General features: G+C 45.9%; 1 protein-coding gene across 1 annotated transcript in view; it reads left to right on the top strand.

The window, feature by feature from the left end:
• Nucleotides 1–25,749, top strand: part of LOC306915129 (disintegrin and metalloproteinase domain-containing protein 12-like) — a gene marked incomplete at its 3' end in the record, with an annotated part of 95,751 nt that overhangs the window by 56,364 nt on the left and 13,638 nt on the right. The window contains exon 5 of the mRNA XM_079492378.1: nucleotides 23,115–23,193. Within this exon, the coding sequence (XP_079348504.1) occupies nucleotides 23,115–23,193 (79 nt within the window). The remainder of the gene's footprint in view (nucleotides 1–23,114; nucleotides 23,194–25,749) is intronic.

Raw genomic sequence — 25,749 nt, 5'->3', positions numbered from 1 at the left:
TCACATGTAATCCCACCTGTTTTCACATGCGCCAGTATACAGCCCAAACCGCACCAATGATTCGCCATGTAACTCCTTGCAACATGCAACGGCCTTATTTGCAACTACTTCGAACCATTATCCCCAAATGGCAGTTGCATTGTTGCGATTGACCATAAAACTGTTTTGTTGTGACTGGTGCTGTGTAGGCTTACGATATCTCCTCTGATGGAAAAATAACCTACATTCAATTCTTCAATGTAGAAATACTCATAATAATAAATAATAAGTCCGAAATGAAAATGTACTTACTTACTTATTGGTATCAAAATGTACTTAAAGGGCATATGTGTGGGTAATATGTGTTTTTAGATATTTTAGTATTTCAAGGTGTCCATGATGTCATGGACACTGGGCTCACTTCCTTCCTGGACTACATGTTGTCTCAGTAAGACAGCCCTCCCCCTATCCAGGAGGAGGAGCAGTGCACCAAAGCATTATGGGAATTGTAGTCCAGGATGGAAGTGAGCCCAGTGTCCATGACACTGGGCACAAATACTTCGGCATACGCCGAAGTATTTGTGCCTTTGATCCATGAAAATCCCCCTGCAAATAGTCCCATGGAAACCCTGTTCACTTGCATTGAACTCATTTTCCCAGAAGCCCTTGCAAGCCAGTGGATAGGTCGTTTTCCGGTTACGTCATCATAACGCGTCGACCTCGTCACCATGTCCGCGACAAAGCTGGTATTTTTTTAAGTAATCAAATAACGGCGAATTAAACGTATAAAACAAATAGCGGGTATAGCGTGTTACGCAGGGAAAGACAATAGAATAGAACGCGGGTATAGCGGGTTACGCAGGGAAGCTGTTAAGTACAAGTACTTGAGTAAACGTACTGAGTTACTTACCAGTTCCCACCACTGGATATTTCCCCTCTGAAACAGGACGACAGTGAGACAAGGTGAATGAAGGAGAAGATGGGGAGCAGAGGGTAGATTTGTATTCTGCGCTTAATTTCTGTTCTTGATACCCCCCCCCCCCCCCCCCTCCACACACACACACACACACACACACACACACACACACACACACACACAAAGGTACGTAATGCGGGGGACGAGAGGCGAGGAGAGGGGAAAATAAATGTAATATGGGGGGGGGGGGGGGGGGGGGGGGGTTGCGGTGCGCTCAGCTTGGCTTAGAGGTTCAATTAATTGAAATGCTGTCTCTTTCACATGTGCATATATATTCCCTTAAAAGAATGATAGGCTAGGATTGTTTGAACTCCCCCTCCAGTCACTCATTATTACTTTCAGCAATGAATGCAAATGGAAGAGCACGGAAGGGCTCCACGCTCCATGCACAGCATTTCAATGAATGCCCGTGGTGGCACCAAACCCAAGTGAATTTACTCAAGTACTGAACTTATAGGTGCAATTTCCCGGTACTTTTACTTCACTGGAGTGTCTCTAACTCTCGATTTTTCGATACTTTGTACTTGTACTCGACTTTTGTACTCGACTGAATTATGTCCTTTTTCACGTAGGCTATTGGATGTGAGCTCGTAGATCGGCCTTTTTTGAGGGGGGGGGGTCGCAGGTTGCAAAGTGTGCTACCTTTCTCAGGACAAAATCTTTCCGTGTTCCCACCTGGGCCATAATAACTCCGGAGTGGCCCACGGCAGAGGGAGGGGAGAGTACAAATTAAACCTGTCCCACTCCCCTGCTGGCACACTGTACTCCCAGTCCCGGCATTCGAGCGAGCACTTGGATATCGAACTGCTTTTGTTTGTTGTGTGCATTCGGGGCACAGGCTTTCCTCCCAGCGCTCCAGCGAGCGAGGGAACGTCGGCCTCCAGGATTTTACAATGCAGCAGCGAGCGTGTGCACCGGAGCTGGAATAAATGGGCTAGGATGTATGGAGCAAGGCAGCGCTGTGCGCTTGCTGATAGCGTTGTTGAAAGAGAAGGATGCGTTTCATCTCCCAGCCACAGCCCCGCAGATGTGGAGCTCACAAACGCACAGACACGCACGCACCCACGCACGCACACACACATATGCGGCCGGGTACACACGCACTATTCCAAATTCATAAATAACGTGCAATCTTGCGCGCGCACACACACACACACACACACACACACACACACACACACACACACACACACACACACACACACACACACGTTTGTATTACTATACTTGTGAGGACATCAACATTTTAACCCTGACCGCAACAACACGTTGTGAGCTTGTAGATCAGCTATTTTCGGTGCATGGCACCGGCGTGCAACCAAGCATAAACCTGGCATTACTTTAACCCAAGCCACTAAAGCTAACCTCTAATGATTAACTCTTTTTTCCAAGAGTACGCATAAAACAACCATGGCTGCAGTAAAATTGTCTTCACGATACTACATTTTGGTCCCTCACAAGTATAGTAAAACGAGTGCGCACACACACACACACACACACACACACACACACACACACACACAACAAATGCACCCCGGCGTGTACCCGTGGGAGATGAAGAGGCAGAGAGAGAGAGAGAGCAGACAATCTGAGCCACAGAGGGAACAGAAGCCCTGGGGCCAGTTAGGGAGAAGAGAGAAGGATGAAGGATCTCCCCTACAGCCATCATCCACGGTAACAAAGGCCATTTCAGAGAGTGCTGCTTTGGCACCCTGCATAATGAATTTCAGATAACAATGTCTGTGGCTCACGCCGCACAGAAAGGAGGAAAAAAAAAGAAAAGGAAAAAGATCCATCTTGGCCAGGCCATAAAGATTTTTTTTCATCTTTTAAGATTAGTTTTTTTTTTTTTTTTTTTGCTTTCATTATGATCGACTGCCTAAAAATTCTAACCTTCGCCTTAATTGTGAACATCTGGAGAGTTGAAGCTTGATGAAAAAAAAACACACACAAAAAAGCTTAACGAAGCGCCTGCCCGCAACCTTTAAGATTATCCGGAGTTCACGCGATGACGATCAGAAACATTGCCTCTGATTCGAGGCATGCGACCGACGGGGTAATGTTTTCCGCGGACCCACGGGGAGCGGGGGTGACATCATCATGAGCAATAAAGTCTGCAGCGTTCTGCAGCGAGTCGCTCTGTGCTCAAGGAAACGAGAGAGGCCTTATACCCTCGCCGTGACCCACGGGGCCTGTGTGTGATCGCGACGCGCGGAGAGATCTGTGTGTCGTATAGCTGCCCTCCCCCTTCTCCCCCGTTCGCCATGTGCGAGCGAGCACGCCTTGTGGTGACAGAGGCTGCGGGAATGGTTTAAACAGACACACACGAGGGCCAGATGTGGGCCGGGTGTCACATCATGCTGACAGAGCAACAATGGGGACTGCAGAGACAAGACACACAGTCAGTTCTACAACGAAGACGTGCATGTAGATTGTGGTGGCCTGGCTTCGCCTCAAGTTTTTTTTTTTCTTCCTGTATGTGTCTGTGATGGCTGGTGAAAACATACAGCTACACAGCAAAGCCCTCACTCTGTCTGTGTACATTTGAGACTATAGCGACGTTAATTTGACTCGCGCAGAGTCAAATAACCACAGCAGATTTTTTTGTGATATTTAATAAATGAGGAGCTGGGCTCTGTGGAAGCGTGCTGTCACGGTTTTCATCTCTTCTCTCTTTTATCATCCGGTCTCTTAACAATTTTTAAAGTCATATCTTCTCTCTCTCTCTCTCTCTCTCTCTCTCTCTCTCTTGCTCTCTCTCATTCTCCAACGCTGTCAGAAAAGAAACAAACAAACATAAACCATGGTTGATTCATTAGGTTTTCAGCATGCGTGGAACTGAGTGAATGAGTGCATGTGTCCCTCATGGCCTGGGCCTGTCTTCCTGCCAGGACACCCTCCTGTCAGCTGATGTGAAGCTGGTGACGGGGTGAGGCAGCGGCACATGTGCGCCAGAGTTGTATTTATGTGACACAGGGCCTGATTGTGCAGAGGGACAGCTGGGGGACAGCCATAGCTATGTCCACTCCAGAGGTCTTCTGGGGACATAGCAGAGGGACAGCTGGGGGACAGCCATAGCTATATGTCCACTGCAGAGGTCTTCTGGGGACATAGCAGAGGGACAGCTGGGGGACAGCCATAGGTCCGCTGCTATGTCCACTCCAGAGGTCTTCTGGGGATGTACCACCACCATCGGATGAGCGTCCCTGAAGCGTTACTAGCCTTCTTCTTAGGCCTGTCCGATTGCAATGGGGGCAGGGGTCTTAGATCTTAAGTCTTAGCTCTTGAGAAGAGGGATTGGTTGCCGGCACGTGCCATGATGAATAGTGCTTAATGTTGGGCTGCAACTATCCATCATTTAGCCTGACAATGACATACCCTAAATATAGCCTCGTTCCCAGGCTTACTCATCTGCGAAGAGAAAAGCCTCATGGTCACAACCGTAGGCAGAGAAGGTATCGGCGGAAGTCTCGGCCGGAACATTTCGACCAATCACACATACTACAAGGAGAATGTAAACTGATTTGTAAAGCGTCGACGTCATTTTCTTGAGCGTTACTTCCGCCCAAATCCCGCAACTTCCGCCCAAAACAAATGATACCGTCTACAGCGTAGGTCTTGCCCAGCGTGCCCTAAAATTGGATTGATTGTTAAATTGATTATTAGATTATTTCATAATTTATTAAATCAGTTATTCTTATTAACTGCTGCACCCCTTGTCTAATACGTATTTTATAACAGAAAATGATGGCACTCCTTTTCTGTTCCGTGGCCCATAAATGAAGACTGCATTCAAAAGTGGGACTGATTCATGCAATTGTAGTTGTGGCAACTCCTGGAACTTCAGTGACTTACTGTATGTTGGCGTGGCCAGTGACGTTCTTGAACTGACTGAGGGCTGCATTTTAAACAGACTATTTGTTGGCCATACACCATGAGTGCAGGTTTTTGGTAGGCTGGCTAATAAGCCAGACGTGAATCAGCCGTTGGCAAAAACAATTGCGTGGAGCCAGGCTAGGTTTTTTGGACTGTATCCAAGAGACAACCAAATCCAAAGGTTCCCTGCCAATGACGTGGTAGTTCCTAGGATGTACAGTACTGACTGGTTTCAAATCCTTCGTCCTGTCTCCCCCTAGGCTCTACTACTGTCTGTCTCCATGAACAGAAGATCCAAGCTTACTGCCCACTTAAAAACAAAGAAAGGCAGCCAATAGTTTTGCTAGTAAAACATTATACTGTACCGTCCTAGTATCCCCTCCCTGCGATACTGGTTATTTTGTGAGACATTTCAATGCCTAGACTCAGTGGCCACTTTGGAATACCGTAGAAAGGTTCCTGGTTTGATCCCCATCTCTTGTTAGTGTTTAAGTGTCCTTGAGCAAGTGACTTAACCCCTAACTAACTAACTAACTAGGATTGTTGTCTCCGCCATCTGTGGTGTGTGAATGTATCACATATTATAAACCGCTTTGGTAAAGGCACCATAAATGCACAATTTTATTTTTGATGGGCGCTAGCCCCTCCTATGACCAGCTTTGAGGGTTTGTGTCACACAAACATTGAATGCCATTGACAATGAATGGCCAGCTTTGAGTAAACACTCAAATGTAAACACAAACACTGAAGACGAAGGTGAGGACGCAAATTTTGATTGGCTGTAATGAGGTGATGTATGATGATGTACGATGATAAGAGCGCCCCTCACTTCACACGGGTGTGAATTCTTCTTTATATGCAAGGCCTTGTGGCGTGACTAGAAGCCTCATCAATCATTCAATCAAACGTTTATTTATATAGAACCTTTCAAACAAATCAAATGCAATTCCAAGTACTTCAAGTGAGTGACAACAGCATTGGATATTAAACTGGATTCAGGGTCAGACATAATAAGGCATACCAAAATAACCCAAAACCCCAATTGAATTGAAATTGAATTGAACAAGAAAACAACATAGAATTATAAAACACTACGTTAAAGCCAGACTAAATAAATGGGGTTTAGTTCTAAAAAAAATACAATATTTTCTGCTTCTCTCCAGCTCTCTCACATCCTCTGGAATAAGGACGTTCCAGCGGCTTGGAGCATAGTGGTTGAAAGCAACATCTCCAGATGTTTTTGTTCTGCTTTAGAGAGAGAGAGAGAGAGAGAGAGAGAGAGAGAGGGAGATAGGGGGAGAGGGGGAGAGGGAGGGAGAGAGAGAGAGAGAGAGAGAGAGGGAGAGAGGGAGAGGGGGAGAGGGAGAGAGAGAGAGAGAGAGAGGGAGAGAGGGAGAGAGGGAGGGAGAGAGGGTGAGAGGGAGAGGGGGAGAGGGAGAGAGAGCATTTGGTTCATAAACCAAATGCATTATTCTGTGAGGTAGTCTAGTGCAAGGCCATGTACTGTATAGCACCTTGTAAACGAATCAAGTTATTTTAAAAATCAATATGAAAAAACTAACAGGTGAAGGTGTTAAAAAGAAGGTCAGTCAACATAAAATGCTGCTCCAGATCAGGCCCGGATTAACAATGGAACTTAGTGGCGCTTTTGGTGTTAGCATTATGTTATGCTTTAGCTATTGAAAAATAGCAGATCTACAAGCTCATAGCGCGCCACCGAGTGGCGCGCTATGAGCTTGTAGGTCTGCTATTTTTGAAAAATCGAAGAACCACTGACATAGAAACAAGCTTTTTCAGAAAACTGTCAGGATGTAGAAGACATTATTAGAATCTGATCTCAGGCCCGCAGGGCCCTGTGCAAGACTACTTCAAATATAGGTACAGCTGATGCTTCAGTCTAAACCGCATTTATTGGTCACCGATTTCAATGTAACGCTACACAGGAACCCCGGATATAGTGCGTTTGATCGTCCAACAGTTTCCTTAGTAACCACTCAGTGGGAGGAGACTCGAAGATGGCAGATCAAGTCGGGGAGCAGCGGCGATCGGCGTGCTGAACGCACGCTGCGTTCATTCACTGGCCGAGCCAATGCAAAAAGTGTGGTTCTTGACTGTGTTACGCGTGCGTGAATGGAGCCTTTGATTTGGTGTAGCGCCACAGCCCTCGGGGGGGCTTGATCCGTCACCGCTCCAGAGATATGTCTGAGTATTTATTACTGCTGGTCGGATGTCAGGGAATACATTTCCAACTCCACAGGTTAAATTACGCGCAATTATGTGTGCTCTCTCATTTGGTCTTTAGTCAGCATTCTTTCAGCAGCCTTTCTTAATTAATTGCGGCTGATTTATCGTGTTCTTAAAAATCAGAGTCAAGAGATCACCCTTAGATTTCTTGCGTCTTGCCTCGGAGGTTATGCGTGGGTCGCCGCACACGCCGTCCGCAGCCGTCCGCATCATTATCAGCAGACTTCATCAGAGATTAGCGTAGCGATTCCCTCCTAATTCTAATTAGTCTGTCCATTGTTCGTGGAGGTATGCGTCATCCAACCTCTGTAATTGGGTTCCCGTGGCGTCATCCATCACACAGACATTACATAGAGATGACATTTTATTGATTTTGCGAGGCCTGCCTGGGCCTAACCACATCAATCTCCAGGTGACACCCGCGCCGCAGTAATTGCATGCCACCGCTGCTAATGGCCAATTCTGTTTGACCATCTCGGTGACCAATTAAACCACAAAGCAATGCCAGGCAGGTACAAAGAATCCTAATGAGGCGCCGCGCTGCTGAGCCGAGACCGCTGATAAATCCCTAGCGCGAGATTTCCTTTCTCTGTGTTTAAACAAATTAGGCCTTCTTCTTTTGCCCTCAACAAGTGAGGCGTGTTCTCAGCACGGCTGAATGCCAAACATGTTGGCAAAACACATTGTGTCACTTCTTCTGTTTATTCTAGCTTTTGTTGGAACGCTAGGAGCCATGCGGCCACCACTGATCAACCGAATGAACCCAAGCGTTGCTATAGAGAGTATGCGCATGCTTAAAGTGAATGGCACATCGAGTGGCAAAGCAACAGGCAAAGTGAGTTTAACATTGTTTAATGTTGTTTAATGCAACCAGATAAGACTTTTCTGTGTGGATGTATGGGCTGTCAAGGCCAGAAAGTAGTTTTTTGCCACTCAGTAGGCGTTCCTGCATAACTTCCTGGTTTGATGATGATGTCACACGCATACCTTCTATTCTGGGCACGTCACAATAGACAAACAGTCGGCAAGAAACAGGCGATCTACAAGTTCACAGATTGAGCTTGTATGTTATTTTATCTTTTCCGTTTACATACATGTACAGGGCTTAAGTGGTTGTCAAGCGAACCGTGGTTTCAACACAGCCGAATGCCAAGCATTTGGCAAACAATGTGTTTGTCGTCTTTTTATTTGAGTTTTTCTTTCCCTCAAGGACACCGAATTCGATCAATTCAGCTTACCGGTATGTATTATATAAAGTCAGAATCACTGACTTGGTCTGTATGCTCTCCTGCTCCTCGTTCCCGGCATGCTTCGGCGCGATGACTCGTCCACTGGCACGCTCCAGCGGGTCCCACTCATGACATTCTCATTGGCGACTGGGAGTTGCATTAAAGCCCAGGGCGGGTGGGCGGGCGGGCGAGCGGGCAGGCAGGCAGGGGGAATTCTGCTGCTCTGCTCCACTTGGCGCTGGCTAGCAGCTCTTGTCTGATGTCAGACACGTCTCAGCCAGCCAGCGAGACTCTGCTTCTTCCCCTGTTCCTGGAAAAAAAAAAGGTTGACTTCATAACGGTCGACGGAGACAAAGTAGAGGATGTGGGGGGGGGAGATGTTTGTAAATGAATCAAACAAAAGGTGAATCAAACTCATTCTGCAGCCGTCGGTTTTTTGTTTATTTATGACAGCCTTCACACACTACTCCCGCCGCCCCCACACAACCACCGCCTCCCCTCCTCCTCCTCCTCCTCCCCCAATCAAGTGGAACTACTTTCTTGCCCATTATTGCCACATCAAAGCAGAAGGGCGGGACGTTATATTACAGCCACGTTTCCACATCAGTGTGGTGAAATTGAACGCTTTAACCTATTTTGACCTGACGTCGAAATTAAAAAAAAGTCTTCTGAAAGAAATTAAATGAAATGATTACTATATTTACCCAGGGTATCTGGGCTAAGCTCAAGAACTTGTTTCCAGCCAGGCCCTGCTCATAGAACATTTCATCGTAGTGGTTCAATGCCTTGTTCAAGGGCACTTCAGCGGTGGTAATTTTAACGTGTCGGAACGCTGATTCGAACTGGCGACCTTCCGGTTTCAAGACCGCTCCGCAATCCGTTCGGCCACCGCTGCCATAGAATATATATTCAAAGATTTGTGCCGCGTTTTCACGATTTTTCAAAAATAGCAGACGTACAAGCTCGTAGCGCGCCACTCGGTGGCGCGCTACGAGCTTGTAGATCTGCTATTTTTCAATAGCTAAAGTATAACATAATGCTTAGTTAAAACACCAAAAGGGGTTTCCGTCCAGAATGGGTTAAACAACGTTTTAAAATTCAAATTAGATTTGATGAGAGAAGCCCCCCCCTTTTTTTATTTTTTTCCTTTTGCCGTGATTTCATCTGCACCGACTAGCCGCATTTCCAGTTACAGTACATCTGCTTCCGATAATGAATCAATTAAAACGAGAGACTTGCAACAGTTACAGAGCCAGAGCGACCTGCTCCTCCGCACTCACTGCGCCGCGGAGTCGAGTAGCTCCTCGTTTATCATAGTTAACTGAGGGATTTGTCCAGAATTCCCTCATTAGGCTGTTGTCTGAGTTTAATGAGACATATCGGATGGGAAATCGCCAGCTATTGATTCTTTTCATAGTCCAGTGGTGATGAACCACGCTGCCAATACATTGGCCATGGCAAGTCAATTACCCACTTAAAGCCCCCTATATCAGGGGTCTTCAACGTTTTTCAGGCCCAAGGAACCCTTAGCTAAGAGAGAGATGAAGCAGGGACCCCAGTGCATTACACCTTTTCATTGATTTCATAGATACTGTACATTCATAGACTTGTTTGACAGCACAGTGTTGTGTGCAGTATGAGACTGCCCGAATGGGCCAATAAGACAGAAGCATGCTGTATGAGACTGCCCGAATGGGCCAATAAGACAGAAGCATGCTGTATGAGACTGCCCGAATGGGCCAATAAGACAGAAGCATGCTGTATGAGACTGCCCGAATGGGCCAATAAGACAGAGGCATGCTGTATGAGACTGCCCGAATGGGCCAATAAGACAGAAGCATGCTGTATGAGACTGCCCGAATGGGCCAATAGGACAGAAGCATGCTGTATGAGAGTGCCCAAATGGGCCAATAAGACAGAAGCATGCTGTATGAGAGTGCCCGAATGGGCCAATAAGACAGAAGCATGCTGTATGAGAGTGCCCGAATGCGCCAATAAGAGAATGCTAATGGTAGCATGGTGCATTTATATAGCGCCTTTACATAGACTGTGCATTGCATTCACACACACATTCATACACTGATGGCGGAGGAAACCATGCAAGGCACCAACCTGCACATCGGGAGCAATTAGGGGTTCAGCGTCTTGCTCAAGGACACTTCAACACTAACTCTAATCATGCACACTCTCACTCATGATGAGAGTCTACCGTACGTGCAGATGAGACAGATGGGATGCTTTGTTGCTTTGTTGAGGAAACAAATGACAACCAGGACTAATTGCCTGGCTGGCCCACTTTTATCAGTAGCCAGATGTGGAACTGACAGTACGATAGAACGCTAATGAAAGCACTGCAGATGTATGTTGGTTACTTGGTTAGCTAGCCCTTCATGCACCCGCGGCCCACTCAGGGCCCACTCAGGGCCCACTCAGGGCCCACGCAGGGACCACGCAGGGCCCACGCATGTTCAGAATGCAACAGAGCGGTGTTTACGGAGGGAGAACTATAGCAACCTTATACAAAATGAAAAGGCCAACCAAAGAATTAATTCTGATGGAAAAAAATTAATGAATGCCAACTTATGTTCATGGAAACATTTATTATGTATATCTCTGCTGCCGGGAAGAAACCACCTAACTACAAAATGTTCATTTTTCAGGAAATGAAAAAGACGTTTTTCAGGAAATTAAGAAAACCCTTACATTTAGAAAACAAAGCAATACTGCCTCATCGACGTTGGTGTTCATATAGTGTCAACTACAGTATATACAGCATGGTGCTCTTAGGGTACATCCAGACATACGCGTCAAGAGACGGCAAGAAAGCGCCCAGAACAGGCGTCTCTTCCTGGTTTTTAAACAGCTCGCGCGCGGCAAGTTGGGTGTACGTTTGGCATACAGCATGCTGCCGAGTTGTCGGAGACCAGTACATCAAGGTTGAAGGCAGAGTTTTCAATATGTTATACTTCTAGTCCACTACATCTCAAAGGCTAATGTTATACTAACATTTATTTCATAGATTTAGATTATTAAAAATAACATACATTTACCAATTAAGCCATTCTTTGGCTCACAATGTGTCACCTCGTAACGCATGGTGAGCTTGTAATGTAGATGATTGTAATAATAATAATATACTTTGGTTCTGTAAGTATATTTTCATGCCAGTACTTTTGTACAACTCAAGTCAAATGTTGAACACTTGTACATCTTGTACTTGTAACAGAGTAAAGTACTTCTGACAGTGACAAGCACATCAAGCAAGGTTCAAGGTACAGTTCTTAGGTCATTAGTGCGAGCTGACTGACAGAGCAGGAACTTCTCTCGCTGGTTGTAGCATTAACATAATATGAAAGAAAGCCATCAGTCCATGGTTTTCCCTGTCAGAAGCATTCGAAATCCAAGGCTGTATACTTTAACGTTCTCGTGCCCTTGAACTGAACCTGTGTTCTCCTTCGGTGTTGATTGATTAACCACCGACCAGCTATTGATCAGAGTTGTTGTGATACGTCCCTCCCTAGCGCTCCTCTTCACGCTTCACATACGATGAGGCGTTAAGCCAGCACAAATACTGCAGATAAAAAAGAAAAGAAAAGGAGAGATTTACCCGGGAATATGCCGGGAAAAAAATCATTAAAATTGTATAGAGATAAATTATACATACTACGTATAGCTTGTGGAGTTAGTTCAGTCAGATGTAGTCGAGCGGTTAATACGCTGCATTACTATGCGGGTAGCCTCGGAAACCCAGACGTTTTTATTTCCAGGGAGGAAAAAAAAGTCTGGGTCCGAGTCCACTTCAATTCGGCATAGAGTAGCGCAAACGTCGATCACTCTCTGCTGATTTCCGATCGTCTGCACCTTTGTTAAATTGACGCACACCCGTACACACACACACTCCTCTCTCTCTCTGTCGCTCTAATTAATTAGTCTCATGTCCAGCAGCTGCGCACAGTTTCTGTCGGCGGATCCTGCCGGGAGCTGCCTATGCCATAGAAAGCATAGGTGAGTTCCAGGCTACTATGTGGGTGTATACAGTGTTTTCAAGACCCACATGTCAATACGCTGATGTGGCAATCTAGCTGACCAATTGGGCGGGGTATTTAAGCTCACCTAAGACTGCATTCTTCCTGCCTGTTTGCTCCCACCGCCACCCCAGCACCACCGGTGGGCTGCTATTTCTGTCCCTATTGGGGGGGGGGGGTTGTTCTATCTCTTAATTAATGTTTAATGATGGCTGTATAATTGTGCCGAGTAGGGAGAAAATGTAGCATAGCCGAACGCCCGGATAAAATATAATATGCACACTTCACTTGTATTCTCATTCTATAATAAAACTATGTAAATCAATCTATTCATGAGTTATCTGACAGAAATAAAGTCACGGGAGGTTGACATGTTCACTTCAAGCACCGGCACCTTTTTTTTATTCATAGCGATGATGTGCTCAGAAGACACGGTGACATTTCTGACTGCCTGCCAACCTATTCCGTCGAGATAAGACTTTATCTGCTGTCACTTGCCATGCTACAGTGTAACGCAGACAGATCGAGCATCTTGGCAATACTGAACCGTGTGTGTGTGTGCGTATAATAATCTACATTGTAAAACCACATTTGAGTCTATACCGCCCGTCTTATCGCGCTCCTTAACCCGTTTTGGGCGGGAACCCCTTTTGGTGTTAGCATTATGTTATGCTTTAGCTATTGAAAAATAGCAGATCTACAAGCTCATAGCGCGCCACCGAGTGGCGCGCTACGAGCTTGTAGGTCTGCTATTTTTGAAAAATCGAAGAACGACTGACATAGAAACATAGCTTTTTCAGAAAACTGTCAGGATGTAGAAGACATTTTTAGAATCTGATCTCAGGTCAGAATGAGTTAATCGCGTCTGTGGGGATTCGCAATTTCAGGCGCAACGGAGCTGCCATTTTATAGCTGCCATTCAGCATCATTCCATATACAGTGACTGCTTCATACCCTTTTCTTCATCTTCCTGTGAGCACTGTCAAAGCCGCTGATGGCCAAATGTCACTCTTTTCCTTCTCCTAAAGGGACCTTTATATTAGGTCATTTGGAAACTTAATTCCAGCGTTTATGACTTGAGGAGATCCTATACATTACTGTCTATAGCAGGGGTTCTCAACGTTTTTGGCCAGGGACCCCTGGAAATGCTTTGGCAATGTCTCAGGACCCCCGCCCCGCCCCCTCCCGAACCCCAATATAAATGGACTGCTACAATAACCTTAATAATAGAGACAATACACCATAAATAAATACTGAAACCAGATATAATCATTAGGGAAGGTGTATGCATGTACTATGTGTACTATATGTAAACTCTTCATTTCCACTTTCCAGCCAGTTGCAAAAAATATATATATATAATTTGGGGAACCCCCAAAATAATTTGGCGACCCCCCGAGGGGTCGCGACCCACGGGTTGAGAACCCCTGGTCTATAGTGTGGGAAAGAATATGTTTTATGTGTATTTCTTTAAAACCAGAGAATACCAGCACTACTTAAAGGCACTTATTTATTGTTTCATTAGGTAGGTAGCTAGGTAGCTAGGTAGCTAGGTATGGTATGCTGCACACAAGCAGCACAACAATGAATGCGTTTGGGCGTGAAGCCTTCGTCAGCGTTGTATCATGATACTGGTGCTGGTATTCTCTGGTTTTAAAGTGTTTGTCCCGACGGTAAATTGATCTACGAGATGCAGACGAGTTGGAGTCGTGCGTGCTTCCTTCATTTAGTTATGTGTATTTCTCCCAGGACACGATGGCGCTGTGAGCCTGTACAGTACATTGGCTATTTCATATTTCATTGAATCATTCGTTCATTCAAGATTTATTAAACACCATTGTTCTAAAACGACTCGAGGGTAATAAAGTGGTTAACCTCAATGTATTCTGCAGGTCATTCAATGTGTTAGGGCCACAGAAGCTAAAAGCAGATCTACCAAGTTCAGAGTGGACCTTGGAACACCTTGAATGTGTGGTAGGGTCCAGATATGATGAGATGTAGCTAGGATATCTTATTTTATTTTATTAATTTGTTTTGTAAAGCATTTCTTTTGCGTGTTTGCTGCCCTTCAGTGATAGTACAGTGACGAGAGATAGGAAACAGACAGAGAGAGAGAGAGAGAGAATCTGGGAGTGGTCCGGCCGTTCTGAGAATTGAACCGGGGAATCGATGTCAGTCCCGATTTGCAGGACTATGTGGTATACGTACGTGCCTTATCCCATTCTGGGCGGGAACCCCTTTTGGTGTTAGCATTACGTTATGCTTTAGCTATTGAAAAATAGCAGATCTACAAGCTCATAGCGCGCCACCGAGTGGCGCGCTACGAGCTTGTAGGTCTGCTATTTTTGATGTAGAAGACATTTTTAGAATCTGATCTCAGGTCAAAATGGGTTAACCACTTGGCTGTGAGATTGGCTATTTTCAATTTGTTGAATTATCATTGCTGTCAGGCAGAAATCTCTCTCGTAAAGTAATATGTCTGGTTCATCATACTGTACAAAGCGTGTCGCATAATAGTGCCGCGGCGTCCCAGCGTTGACTGGGCGTGTGTGCCCCCCCCCGCCCCCCCACCCCCCAGACCCCACCACGCCTCCCCCCCCCCGCTGTCAGTCAGAGGAAGCCACCGCTACAGGCCTGTCCTGTGGCTAATGCATTTTAAAATGAGGTGCGTGACCCCCCCCCCCCTCTCTCCACCATGCCTCATTACCTCCCTGTAGATTGGTAAACAGAGAGTTGCTGCACCAGTACTACTCGGTGGCCATGCCAGACACAGTACAGTACATGCAGTCACTCCGGCCTGGCATTTGCAGGATGAACTCTGGAACAGCCCCTTGCGTGTGCGTGCGTGCGTGCGTGCGTGCGTGCGTGCGTGCGTGCGTGCGTGCGTGCGTGCGTGCGTACACGTGTGCTTGTTTGTGTGTGCGTGTGGGATTTTCCATGGCACAATAGAACATTTCTGAGAATGGTTAACCACATGAAGCCGTAATATATAAATGTGGCTTCCAGTGCACCGCATTGCGACATGTGAGCTTGTAGATCTTTTATTTTTCTCTAAAATGTACAACAAAGTAGGCCTATAGACAGGGTTTAAGTGGTTATTATCCGTTCTAATTGCATTTCCATTTTGCACATGACAGCCTTCAGAGATCACCCTCCCCTGCCTGGCATGTCACCTCAGATCGACCACAATTTACAATTTGTAAAAGCATTTAGCAGACGCTCTTAATTCAGAGTGACTTACAGTAAGCCAAGGACACCACAAGGTAATACATCAAATGCATAGACATAGTCACCTGGGATCATACGTAAACCAAGAACCTAGCGTCAGTCTGACAGTACAATATCCAAAGAAAATCAATAATCTGTAGATTGAAAGGATTGCCAAGTCAATAATGACCTGGCAATTGTCTACTACATAACATGCTATCCACATTAAAATTTTAGCCTTTGCATAGGCCTGCAAGGTCGTCGAGGGTAGGGCAAGTGCTACAGGCTAAGGGGGAGTCAGAAGAGTGTTCAGACTATGGCGGAAGATTGGGAGTGAGTCTGTAGTTCTGATTGCAATGGGGAGTTCATTCCATAGTTTGGGAGCCAGAAGGGAGAAGAGTCTGCGACCACGGACAGTTTCATTTAGTTTTAGTCATATTTGTCACCTGAAAAGTTTGAGTTTTAGTCTAGTTAATTTGGTAGCAGAACAAATTGTGGCTGGGGTGTTGTGTTGCACAAAGGGATGTTCTAATCCTGATTCCAAGTCCACAGCATCATGTGACCTCTCTGTGACACAGCCTCATATGACCTCTCTGTGACACAGCCTCATGTGACCTCTCTGTGACACAGCATCATGTGACCTCTCTGTGACACAGCATCATGTGACCTCTCTGTGACACAGCATCATGTGACCTCTCTGTGACACAGCCTCATGTGACCTCTCTGTGACACAGCCTCATGTGACCTCTCTGTGACACAGCCTCATGACCTCTCTGTGACACAGCCTCATGACCTCTATGTGGCACAGCCTCATGTGACCTCTCTGTGACACAGCCTCATGACCTCTATGTGGCACAGCCTCATGTGACCTCTCTGTGACACAGCCTCATGTGACCTCTCTGTGGCACAGCCTCATGTGACCTCTCTGTGACACAGCCTCATGTGACCTCTCTGTGACACAGCCTCATGTGACCTCTCTGTGACACAGCCTCATGACCTCTATGTGGCACAGCCTCATGTGACCTCTCTGTGACACAGCCTCATGACCTCTATGTGGCACAGCCTCATGTGACCTCTCTGTGACACAGCCTCATGACCTCTATGTGGCACAGCCTCATGTGACCTCTCTGTGACACAGCCTCATGTGACCTCTCTGTGACACAGCCTCATGTGACCTCTCTGTGACACAGCCTCATGTGACCTCTCTGTGACACAGCCTCATCATGTGACCTCTCTGTGACACAGCCTCATCATGTGACCTCTCTGTGACACAGCCTCATGTGACCTCTCTGTGACACAGCCTCATATTATGACCTCGGTACAGTTGTGGAAAGGACTCAGACCCTCTCTAGACCTAAACTTAACCGTAGCTTAACATAAGTTAACTCTAGACTTAAACTTAACTCTAGCTTAACCTAACTTAACTCTAGACTCAGTAAACTGAACCTGCGTTGTCTCTGTACTTGGACCGCTTTTTTCGGCCGAGCTCACAAAGTGACACGTTGTGAGCTTGTAGATTGGCAATTTTTTTTGGCTAACGTTCCCCCGACCGGTCGGCGCAAGGATCTCCAACTAGCTGTATAGCCTCTGGCTGCATCCATGTGAATTAATTTGACGTTTTCAAATTAGAGGCGCCAGGTTGAAACCGTCACAATGAATTACTCTTACGGAGTAATTTAGTTCGTGCATTTTTACCTTTCCAATCTCGCCTCCCCTCTCCCTGGCGAGAACCTGTTGCGTGGCCCGTCCCGCTGCTATCAGCGCGGCGGCGTCGGTGGCTAAACAGCGTGACGTGATTTAAGAGCGTATATAGCGCAGGAGAGCCTAAATTGAATTGAACAGCTGTGGGCGATACGGCGGCATCGGCGCTCTCGAAGAAAATGGATTGGACCTCCGGCTGCTGAGACTCATTCTTATTAGCCAATTGAGAGCGGGAAAGCATCGGTGTCACTTTTAGCGTTTAGCCACATTAACCATTATTTTATACTTTAGCTATTGGAAATTAGCAGATCTACAAGCTCATAGCGCGGCACCGAGTGCCGCGCTATGAGCTTGTAGATCTGCTATTTTTGAAAAATCGTGATAATTTGTGCAAATCTTTGAATATGTATTCTTTCACAGCGAACGTAGCACGATAGTAGCAGATCTACAAGCTCAAAATGCATCGCTTCGTGTCATGTTTTGAGCTTGTGGATCTGCTACTTTTGATGCTTGTGTGTGACGCTGTACTGTAGTACGATCAAGTAGGACGTTAATTTACAAAAAAACAAACATCAAAAGTTAAATTGAGGACATTCTGCCCGACAGCAACGATGTATAGCAAGCAACATATATTTTTTCATAAAACTCAAGCTCATATAGCACGTCAGCGAGTGCCACGCTACGAGCTTGTAGATCTGCTATTTTTGAAAAATCGTGAAAATGTGTCACAAATCTTTGAATATATATTTTTTCACAACGTTTTAACTCAAATCTTTGCTTCTGGGGGGGGGTCCCTACATGGAACAACATATTTTCAGATGGGGGTCCGCAAACCAAATACAGATAATTCCGGGGGTCCTTGACATAGAAACATAGGTTTTTCAGGAAACCGTTAGGATTTAGAAGAATCTTTTTTTAGAACCGGCCCCCGCACGCAGGTCTAAATGGGTTAAGCCACGTTCACAGCGCGTGCACAGAGCGTGAAGAAGAGGCTGCGTTCAATATCAATCTACAGCATATTCCAGGTGATGTGTTATATCAGTGATTAGCTTTACACAGTGTATAATCCATAGCAATCAGTGAGAAGATGTGCACAATAATAACCCATTCTGACCAGAGATCAGATTCTAAAAATGTCTTCTACATCCTGACAGTTTTCTGAAAAAGCTATGTTTCTATATCAGTCGTCCTTCGATTTTTTTAAAATAGCAGATCTACAAGCTCATAGCGCGCCACCGAGTGGCGCGCTACGGCGCGCTACGAGCTTGTAGATCTGCTATTTTTCAATAGCTAAAGCATAACGTAATGCTAACACCAAAAGGGGTTCCCGCCCAAAATGGGATAATGGGACGTGTGCTGCTGACATTGGGAATGGAAAGATGCTGTTATGAATTGCATGAAATATTGAATGCATTTTCTTTCTAAAGTATTCATAGAAACGGCCTCAAAATAAATTAGTCCAGGTGTTTCCAAACTGTGCCATGCCATGGATCCACTAAATAGCCTCTGGCTGTGCCCCCCCCCCCCCCCCCCACCCCCCAATTGCGAAATGGATTAAAAAATAAAATGAAAATACCCGCTCGATCTGCAAGCTGTGTTGCTGTTACCTCGTTTTATTCGATTTGAATTATTATTATTTTTTAATCTTTGAAGCATTTCGCACACCAGTTGTCCAGTTGATTTTTTTTTCATTTTTTTTTAAAATATTTGTTTTTGGCTTTTTGCCTTTATTCATAGTTAGATAGACAGGAAAGAGGGAGAGAGAGAGAAGGGGAGAGACACGCAGCAAAACGTCGTCATGAACGGGACTCGAACACGCGACTCTCTGTCAGGCCAGAGCCTCCTATATGTATGTGACACGCACCTGGACCACTAATGGGTCATGGTGGTCTGCCCTCAAACTACTTACTTCTTGTTGTGTCATTAGGGTTTCTCTGAAACTGTCCAGCTACCATTAGTATTCCATACATACAGCTGTCTGTCTAGCAAGGCCGCAGCTCACTGCAGCATCCTGCAGAGCCTGTGGAATAGGTAAGGTAAGGTAAGCTACATTTATTTATAAAGCACCTTCCGAAACAAAATGTCACAAGCTGCTGTACAATAAATACAATGGAATGAAGCAAGAGCATCACATATAGACAATACAAATGAAACGACAATACAATGCGTTACACCTGAGCAGTAAATAAAATACGGTACATATAAATACACCGGTACTTAAAAATAGACAATGTTACAAACAAAAATGCTTACGAAACAAATTGGTTTTTTAGCAGATGGACTGACTCCACCCTCCTTAGGGACAGTTCATTCCATAGGGTAGGGGCTACGAACGCAAACGCTCGGCCGCCTTTTGTTCTTAGCTTCGTTTTATAGGAACGTCTTTACCTGAAGACCTAAGTACTCTCATGTTGACCTTGGGGTACAGTAGAGTACAGTTAGAAACAGACAGTTGAGTCAATGAGGGGGCAGAAAGAACGCCAGTCATTCACATGTACTTAGTTACTTTACACCACTGGTAGTCATGTCCAGATATATAAAGATAGTCCAAGTTGCCGAAAAATACATGGTAGGTGTGTTGCTGACAGATTGTAACTGAAGGGAAACTCTTTAGTTGTCTTTATAGTTCTCTTCAGTAAAGAACAATAATAGAGGGTATGTGCGTGACATCACCGTCATACCTGGAAGTTATGCGGGAAGTGGGAACGCCTACTGAGTGGCAAAAAACTACTTTCTGGCCTTGACAGCCCATACATCCCAACGCAAAAGTCCTATCTGATATCATTAACCGAGGTTAAATTACAGTAACCTCACTTTGACACTCGATTTTCCACTGACTTTATGCATGCGCATACCCTCTATTCCAATTCCCATCACTAGCTACTCTTTTTTTTCTTTTCATATGTACAACACTTACTGTACCACCCCCTGGCGCCCACCGGCCGGCGGGGACCACGAGGGTCCCCGGCCCCCACTTTGAAAGTCCTGTGAATTAGTGCTATATAGGTGACTCTGTTGAGGATACACCACATCCTTTTAGAGAGAATATACATCCAGAGAGGGCACGATAAATCATCTCAGAGTCTCACTGCCTGGCTGCTCCCTTTCTTTTCTTTTTGTTCCACCTTCACTAGAGCTGGATTTGTGGCGGTGTGTGTGAACGTAAATTAAAGAGGATGCTGGAACGTTGGCTGCCCTTCCTTCCCCCCCCCACACACACACAATTCAATTCAATTCAATTCAAAGGGCTTTATTGGCATGAGAAAACATACGTTTACATTGCCAAAGCAGAAAGCACAATACAACAATACAGCAATACAATCAAAACAAAAAATATGTACATTTGAACGTCAGAATCTTCAATAGATCAATTTCTATATTGTACCAAGATCACTGGATGCAGGTATAGTGCAGGAATATACACAATGATTAGTCTTTAGGGTGGTTGTGTTCCGTTTGATATCCTTCTCCTATCACAGCAACTCACGAATCTTGCTGCTGTGTTTGCACATTGTTGTACTTCGCCCAGCAGGAGTACAGCAGAAGTACACACACACACACACGCCTAATTCACGCTCTCTAGTCTCTAGCTCTGAGAGCGGGCGGATGAGAATAGCAGACTGCGGGACACGGCACGCCGTGAGCTTGCAGGACATGTCGGCTGTCCTCGGCGTGAAACACAGACGAGCGAAGAAGTATGAATTGGGCTTCCTCTCTCTCTCTCTCTCTCTCTCTCTCTCTCTCTCTCTGGCACAGGGCCCAGGTAGAAACATGGGCAACCAGATGGGGGGGCGTGGCGCAGGGGTGGGGGGGGGGGGGGATCAACATCCAGGGATGAAGTGAGATCAGAGATGGAACGGGGAACCCCTGGTGGGCTGATTATTACAGCATGTGTTGCTGTTCGCCGTGTGTGTGTGTATTATGTGTGTGTGTGCTTGGTGTGAAGAATTTATGCAAGGATGTGGGAGGAGAGAACAATTATTGCGCGTGCGTGTGCATGTGTGCTTTGGAGCAAGCAATGTGCATTTCGTCACTGTCAGGCAGAAACCTTGTAATTTGTTAGGTATTTTTCTCATGAAGTGCCATATTCAATACTTTTGTTGTATGACAATGTCGCACAAACGTGTGTGTGTGCGTGTGCGTGTGTGCGTGCGTGTGTACGTGCGTGCGTGCGTGTGTACTGTTAGGGCGTGCGTGTCTTTGTGTGCGACCGTAGCGTAGCGCGCCTGCTGTCGTGCACATGCCTGAGAGTGCGGGCCGCTGTACAGCGTCACACGGCGGGCGGGCGGGCGGCGGGCGGGCGGGCGGGCGGTGGGACAGATGTTTTCGGGTCGGTGGTGTTAATCCACAGCAGAGGAAACAAACCTTATAGGAGGCATTACGTACAGCTGGATCCGCTTCATCATCAGTGACCTCACTCTGCCGACAGACAGACAGACAGACAGACAGACGGACGGACAGACGGGCGGCCCAGCTGTTAACGACCGCTGACTGCATCATGGTGACCACTTTGTTTTGTTTGGGACCTGTCAGTGTGAGACACGATGGGTCCCCCCCCCCCCCCACCACCCTGTCCCCCCGCCCCCCCCTCCCCCGCCCAGCCTCTCAGGGTCCAGAACGCCAGTCATAAGACCTGGAAATAATCACGGGATCAAAGCAAGGCCACGGCGAGTGCCGAGCCAAATAAAATGATGTGTTTGCTGAAGTCTTAATTAGGTCTGCTGAACGCGGCCTGACTGCCAGACTGAACGTCAACATGACCATCTCTCTCTAGACTAGAGCAATCGATGTGTGCGTGCGTGCATGTGACGTGTGCAATGTGCGTGTGTGTGTGTGCGTAATGTGCATGCATGTGCCATCCACATGTCTCTGCGGTGATACCGGTGGATTCCATCAAGGACGGTCTTCTTGAGCTGAATGTCATGCGACTGTTTAACAGGCTAAACGTGCACAAAACACCGGCCCCCTCATTAACTCATAACTGTTGTAACACGCGCACGCACGCACGCACACACACACACACGCACGCACGCACGCACGCACGCACGCACGCACGCACGCACGCACGCACGCACGCACACACACAGACACACACCCACGCACAGGGAAACCATCATTGACAGAGAGACCCCAGAGAGCAATTACTTTGCAACTGGGGGGTTCCATCTATCTATGTCAGCTGGAGGTGCAAGTTAATCAAACTCATTCATTTCTTTGATTATAAATATTCCATTTACTAAAATATAAAAAAAAACATTCACTAAATGATAATACGAAACAGCTACAATCTGCAGTACAAGCTCACGACGAATCGCATCACGACATGGCGTGAGCTTGTGTAAATCTGCAGTTTTCGCTCTTTTTTTTTTTTTCAACCGAGTGGTTACCGAATGATCGACCCCCCCCCCCCCCCCCCCCGATCAAGGTCACTTGGTTTGGAGCACAGCTGTACTGCTTCTTTCCCCCCTAGGTCCTCCACACCAAATCTCTTTAATGAAAATCGCAGATCTACAAGCTGATCCCTGCTATATTTGGCCTATACACATTTTCCCCCCGGAATATGGATGCTGGGGTTCAAGTGGTTTAACCCATTTTGACCTGAGATCAGATTCTAAAAATGTCTTCTACATCCTGACAGTTTTTTGAAAAAGCTATGTTTCTATGTCAGTGGTTCTTCGATTTTTCAAAAATAGCAGACCTACAAGCTCGTAGCGCGCCACTCGGTGGCGCGCTATGAGCTTGTAGATCTGCTATTTTTCAATAGCTAAAGCATAACATAATGCTAACACCAAAAGGGGTTCCCGCCCAAAAATGGTTTAATCCTGAATGCCTGTTTGTGTCATATAAGTTGTCTTGTGTGTTCTGTGTCCCTCACAGGGGCCTGTTTGCGAGCCACTACACAGAAACCCATTACCTGGAGGATGGCAGCGCCGTCACGGACTCTCACAACTTCACGGTATGTGTTCTCCTCAACTGCATTGGGCCGACTTCTGATTCTGTTCTCTGGCGACATGCTAAATACCATTACAGCTTGTGCTTATAACCCACGCCCCGCTTCTGTGGACAGCGCGGAAGTTCCTCTCGCCCAGTGGTGGAAAAAGCACTCAAAGGTTTTACTTGAGTAAATGTATCAATACTGCAATATAGAAATACTCTTTTACAAGTAACAGTCTGGAATTCAAAATATACTTGAGTAAAAGTACAAAAGTATTGGTATCAAAATGTACTTGAATTACCAAAAGTACTCGTTATGCAGAATTCCCCATTTTATGTTTTCCAATGTGTACAAATATTTTTGAAAATAGCTGATCTACAAGCTCAAAGCGTGTTCAAAATTAGCATTTTCAATTAAGTGCCATAGCGCCACCCATTGGCCAATGGTTGTGGCCAATCGCCCTCTACCATATTGCCGAGTTTCACGAAAACCGACCGAGGAAACGTGTAAAAAAAAAAAAGAAGAAAAAAAAAGAAATTTATATTTTCTTGCATCCCATAACAATGGGTCCGCAACCCCAAAATAGGTCCTGGACCATTATTCAGGAAACAGCGTCATATAAAAGCCGGTTCCTCTCTGCTCACGTTACTATTTGCATTTGAAGCCGAACACATGAATCTTGGCCTCATGTGTTATGCCGCTTGGTTTTTCTTTGCTTCTTCTATGATGCTTCTATTTTGGGACAACGTGGAAATAAGGAAATATTGATGTCAGGCGGAAGGTGGGCACTCTTGCACGTAAAGATACTCTTATCTATGTGTAGGTGAGTTCCTTGCACTTACACATGCATATTGCATGAAACGACAGGGAGACCAGAGTCACAGAAGAACAGTCTGGGTATTTAATAATGTATAAAGCTTAAAAACACTCCAAAAATATACATGCTCGCAGTTCAAGGCTTTTTTTTTTTTTAAATCTTTACTCGGTGGTGGAATTAGCCTTCCATAAATATTTCACAGGGGGATTTCCTTTAGGCTGACTGGTGGATGTTTCCCGAGTGGGAGACCCGACTTCGAATGCAGGTGGTTGCACCCTGTCTGTCAGTGTGTCTATTGGACAGAGAGGTGTACAGCGGGGTCACTGTGTATCAGTGTGGGGTCCTGGGACCACCCCTTAACCCATTTAGGCCTGACGTCGAAATAAAAAAAACGTTCTCTCTGAAAGAATATATATTCAAAGATTTGTGCCGCATTTTCACGATTTTTCAAAAATAGCAGACCTACAAGCTCGTAGTGCGCCACTCGGTGGCGCGCTATGAGCTTGTAGATCTGCTATTTTTCAATAGCTAAAGTATAACATAATGCTTAGTTAAAACACCAAAACGGGTTCCCGTCCAGTCCAGAAAGGGACCCTTAAGGGTTTGTAACTCTGAGAGTTATACATAAACAGTGAGGTGTAAATTGGGGTCCAAGGAAGAGATATAAAAAATGGCATTAAAATGGGGGTCCGTGGCCTATAATGCAGTATAGTTCTCAAACTGGACCACCAAGGACCACCAAATGGAAACGTATTTGCCACCTGAAAAGATTTGGTACCAGGGATACCCCCATACAATACAAGCATATTAATGAAGTACTCACCATTCTTTTTTACTCGAGTGAAAGTATCAATAGTATAATATTTGCCTCTGAGATGTAGTGGAGTAATAAAGTATTAAGAATACTGTAAAGAAATACTGCGTGAGCGTGCGTGTGTGCGTGCGTGCGTGCGACCGTGCGTGTGTGCGTGCGTGCGTGCGTGCGTGCGTGACCTGTGAACACAAGTGTATTTCTATAGTGCAAGTAGAAAGGAGTGTATCATTAGTGTGCTCTGCTCTGTGGTCTGTCTCCACTCAGCCAGCCCTGGCCTGGATTTCATCCTTGGGCAGTTTGAGCCGAGGCCACGGTGCTGCCATGAAGCCTGATTATTATTCGTAATGAATGAATTGCAAAGTGTCTGGACCGCGCCGAGCCCTTTTTTTTGTTTTGTTTTTTGGACTTTGGTGTCTTTTCCATGCAGTGGTTCAAATCCTCCACCTGCTCGCCTGATTTCGGGGATTTGGTCATCTTGCACAGTTTTGGAAAGCAATTAGATGATGATGTTTTATTGGGTTCCACATATCCATAATTATAGACAGTCCTTTTTTCAAAACAGCTGGTCTACTTTAGACTCCACAACAGAAGAGATTAATGTAATTCAATAATGTCCAGCCAGCCCACACAGTGCATGCACTGAACAGTATTTTCCACCCAGAGTGTCGTCGCGTTTTCCTTGGGACTGTCTGGTCTGGGGGGACAGTCGCTGCTGGGCCATCCCTGGCTGGGCTCCGCCAGCTCAGCAGAATCGCTGCCATTCCAGAAGCACATATTGTTGGTTCTCAAGGACAGCCATGGGCCGGGGTCACGGGGTCGTTGCCATGCAGCCTTGTGGTGGTCAAAACATTTTTTTTTGTCAAGGACGTACAAGATGAGTGGACAATAATATAATACCAGAAACACAAAGAGTTGGCCTACGTAGGACCATAACAGGTCAGTAACT

The sequence above is a fragment of the Electrona antarctica genome, assembly GCF_951216825.1.
Source record: "Electrona antarctica genome assembly, chromosome: 22".
Taxonomy (NCBI): Eukaryota; Metazoa; Chordata; class Actinopteri; order Myctophiformes; family Myctophidae; genus Electrona; species Electrona antarctica.
The sequence above is the reverse complement of the archived record's forward strand: the minus strand, read 5'-3'. Positions and strand labels throughout refer to the sequence as shown.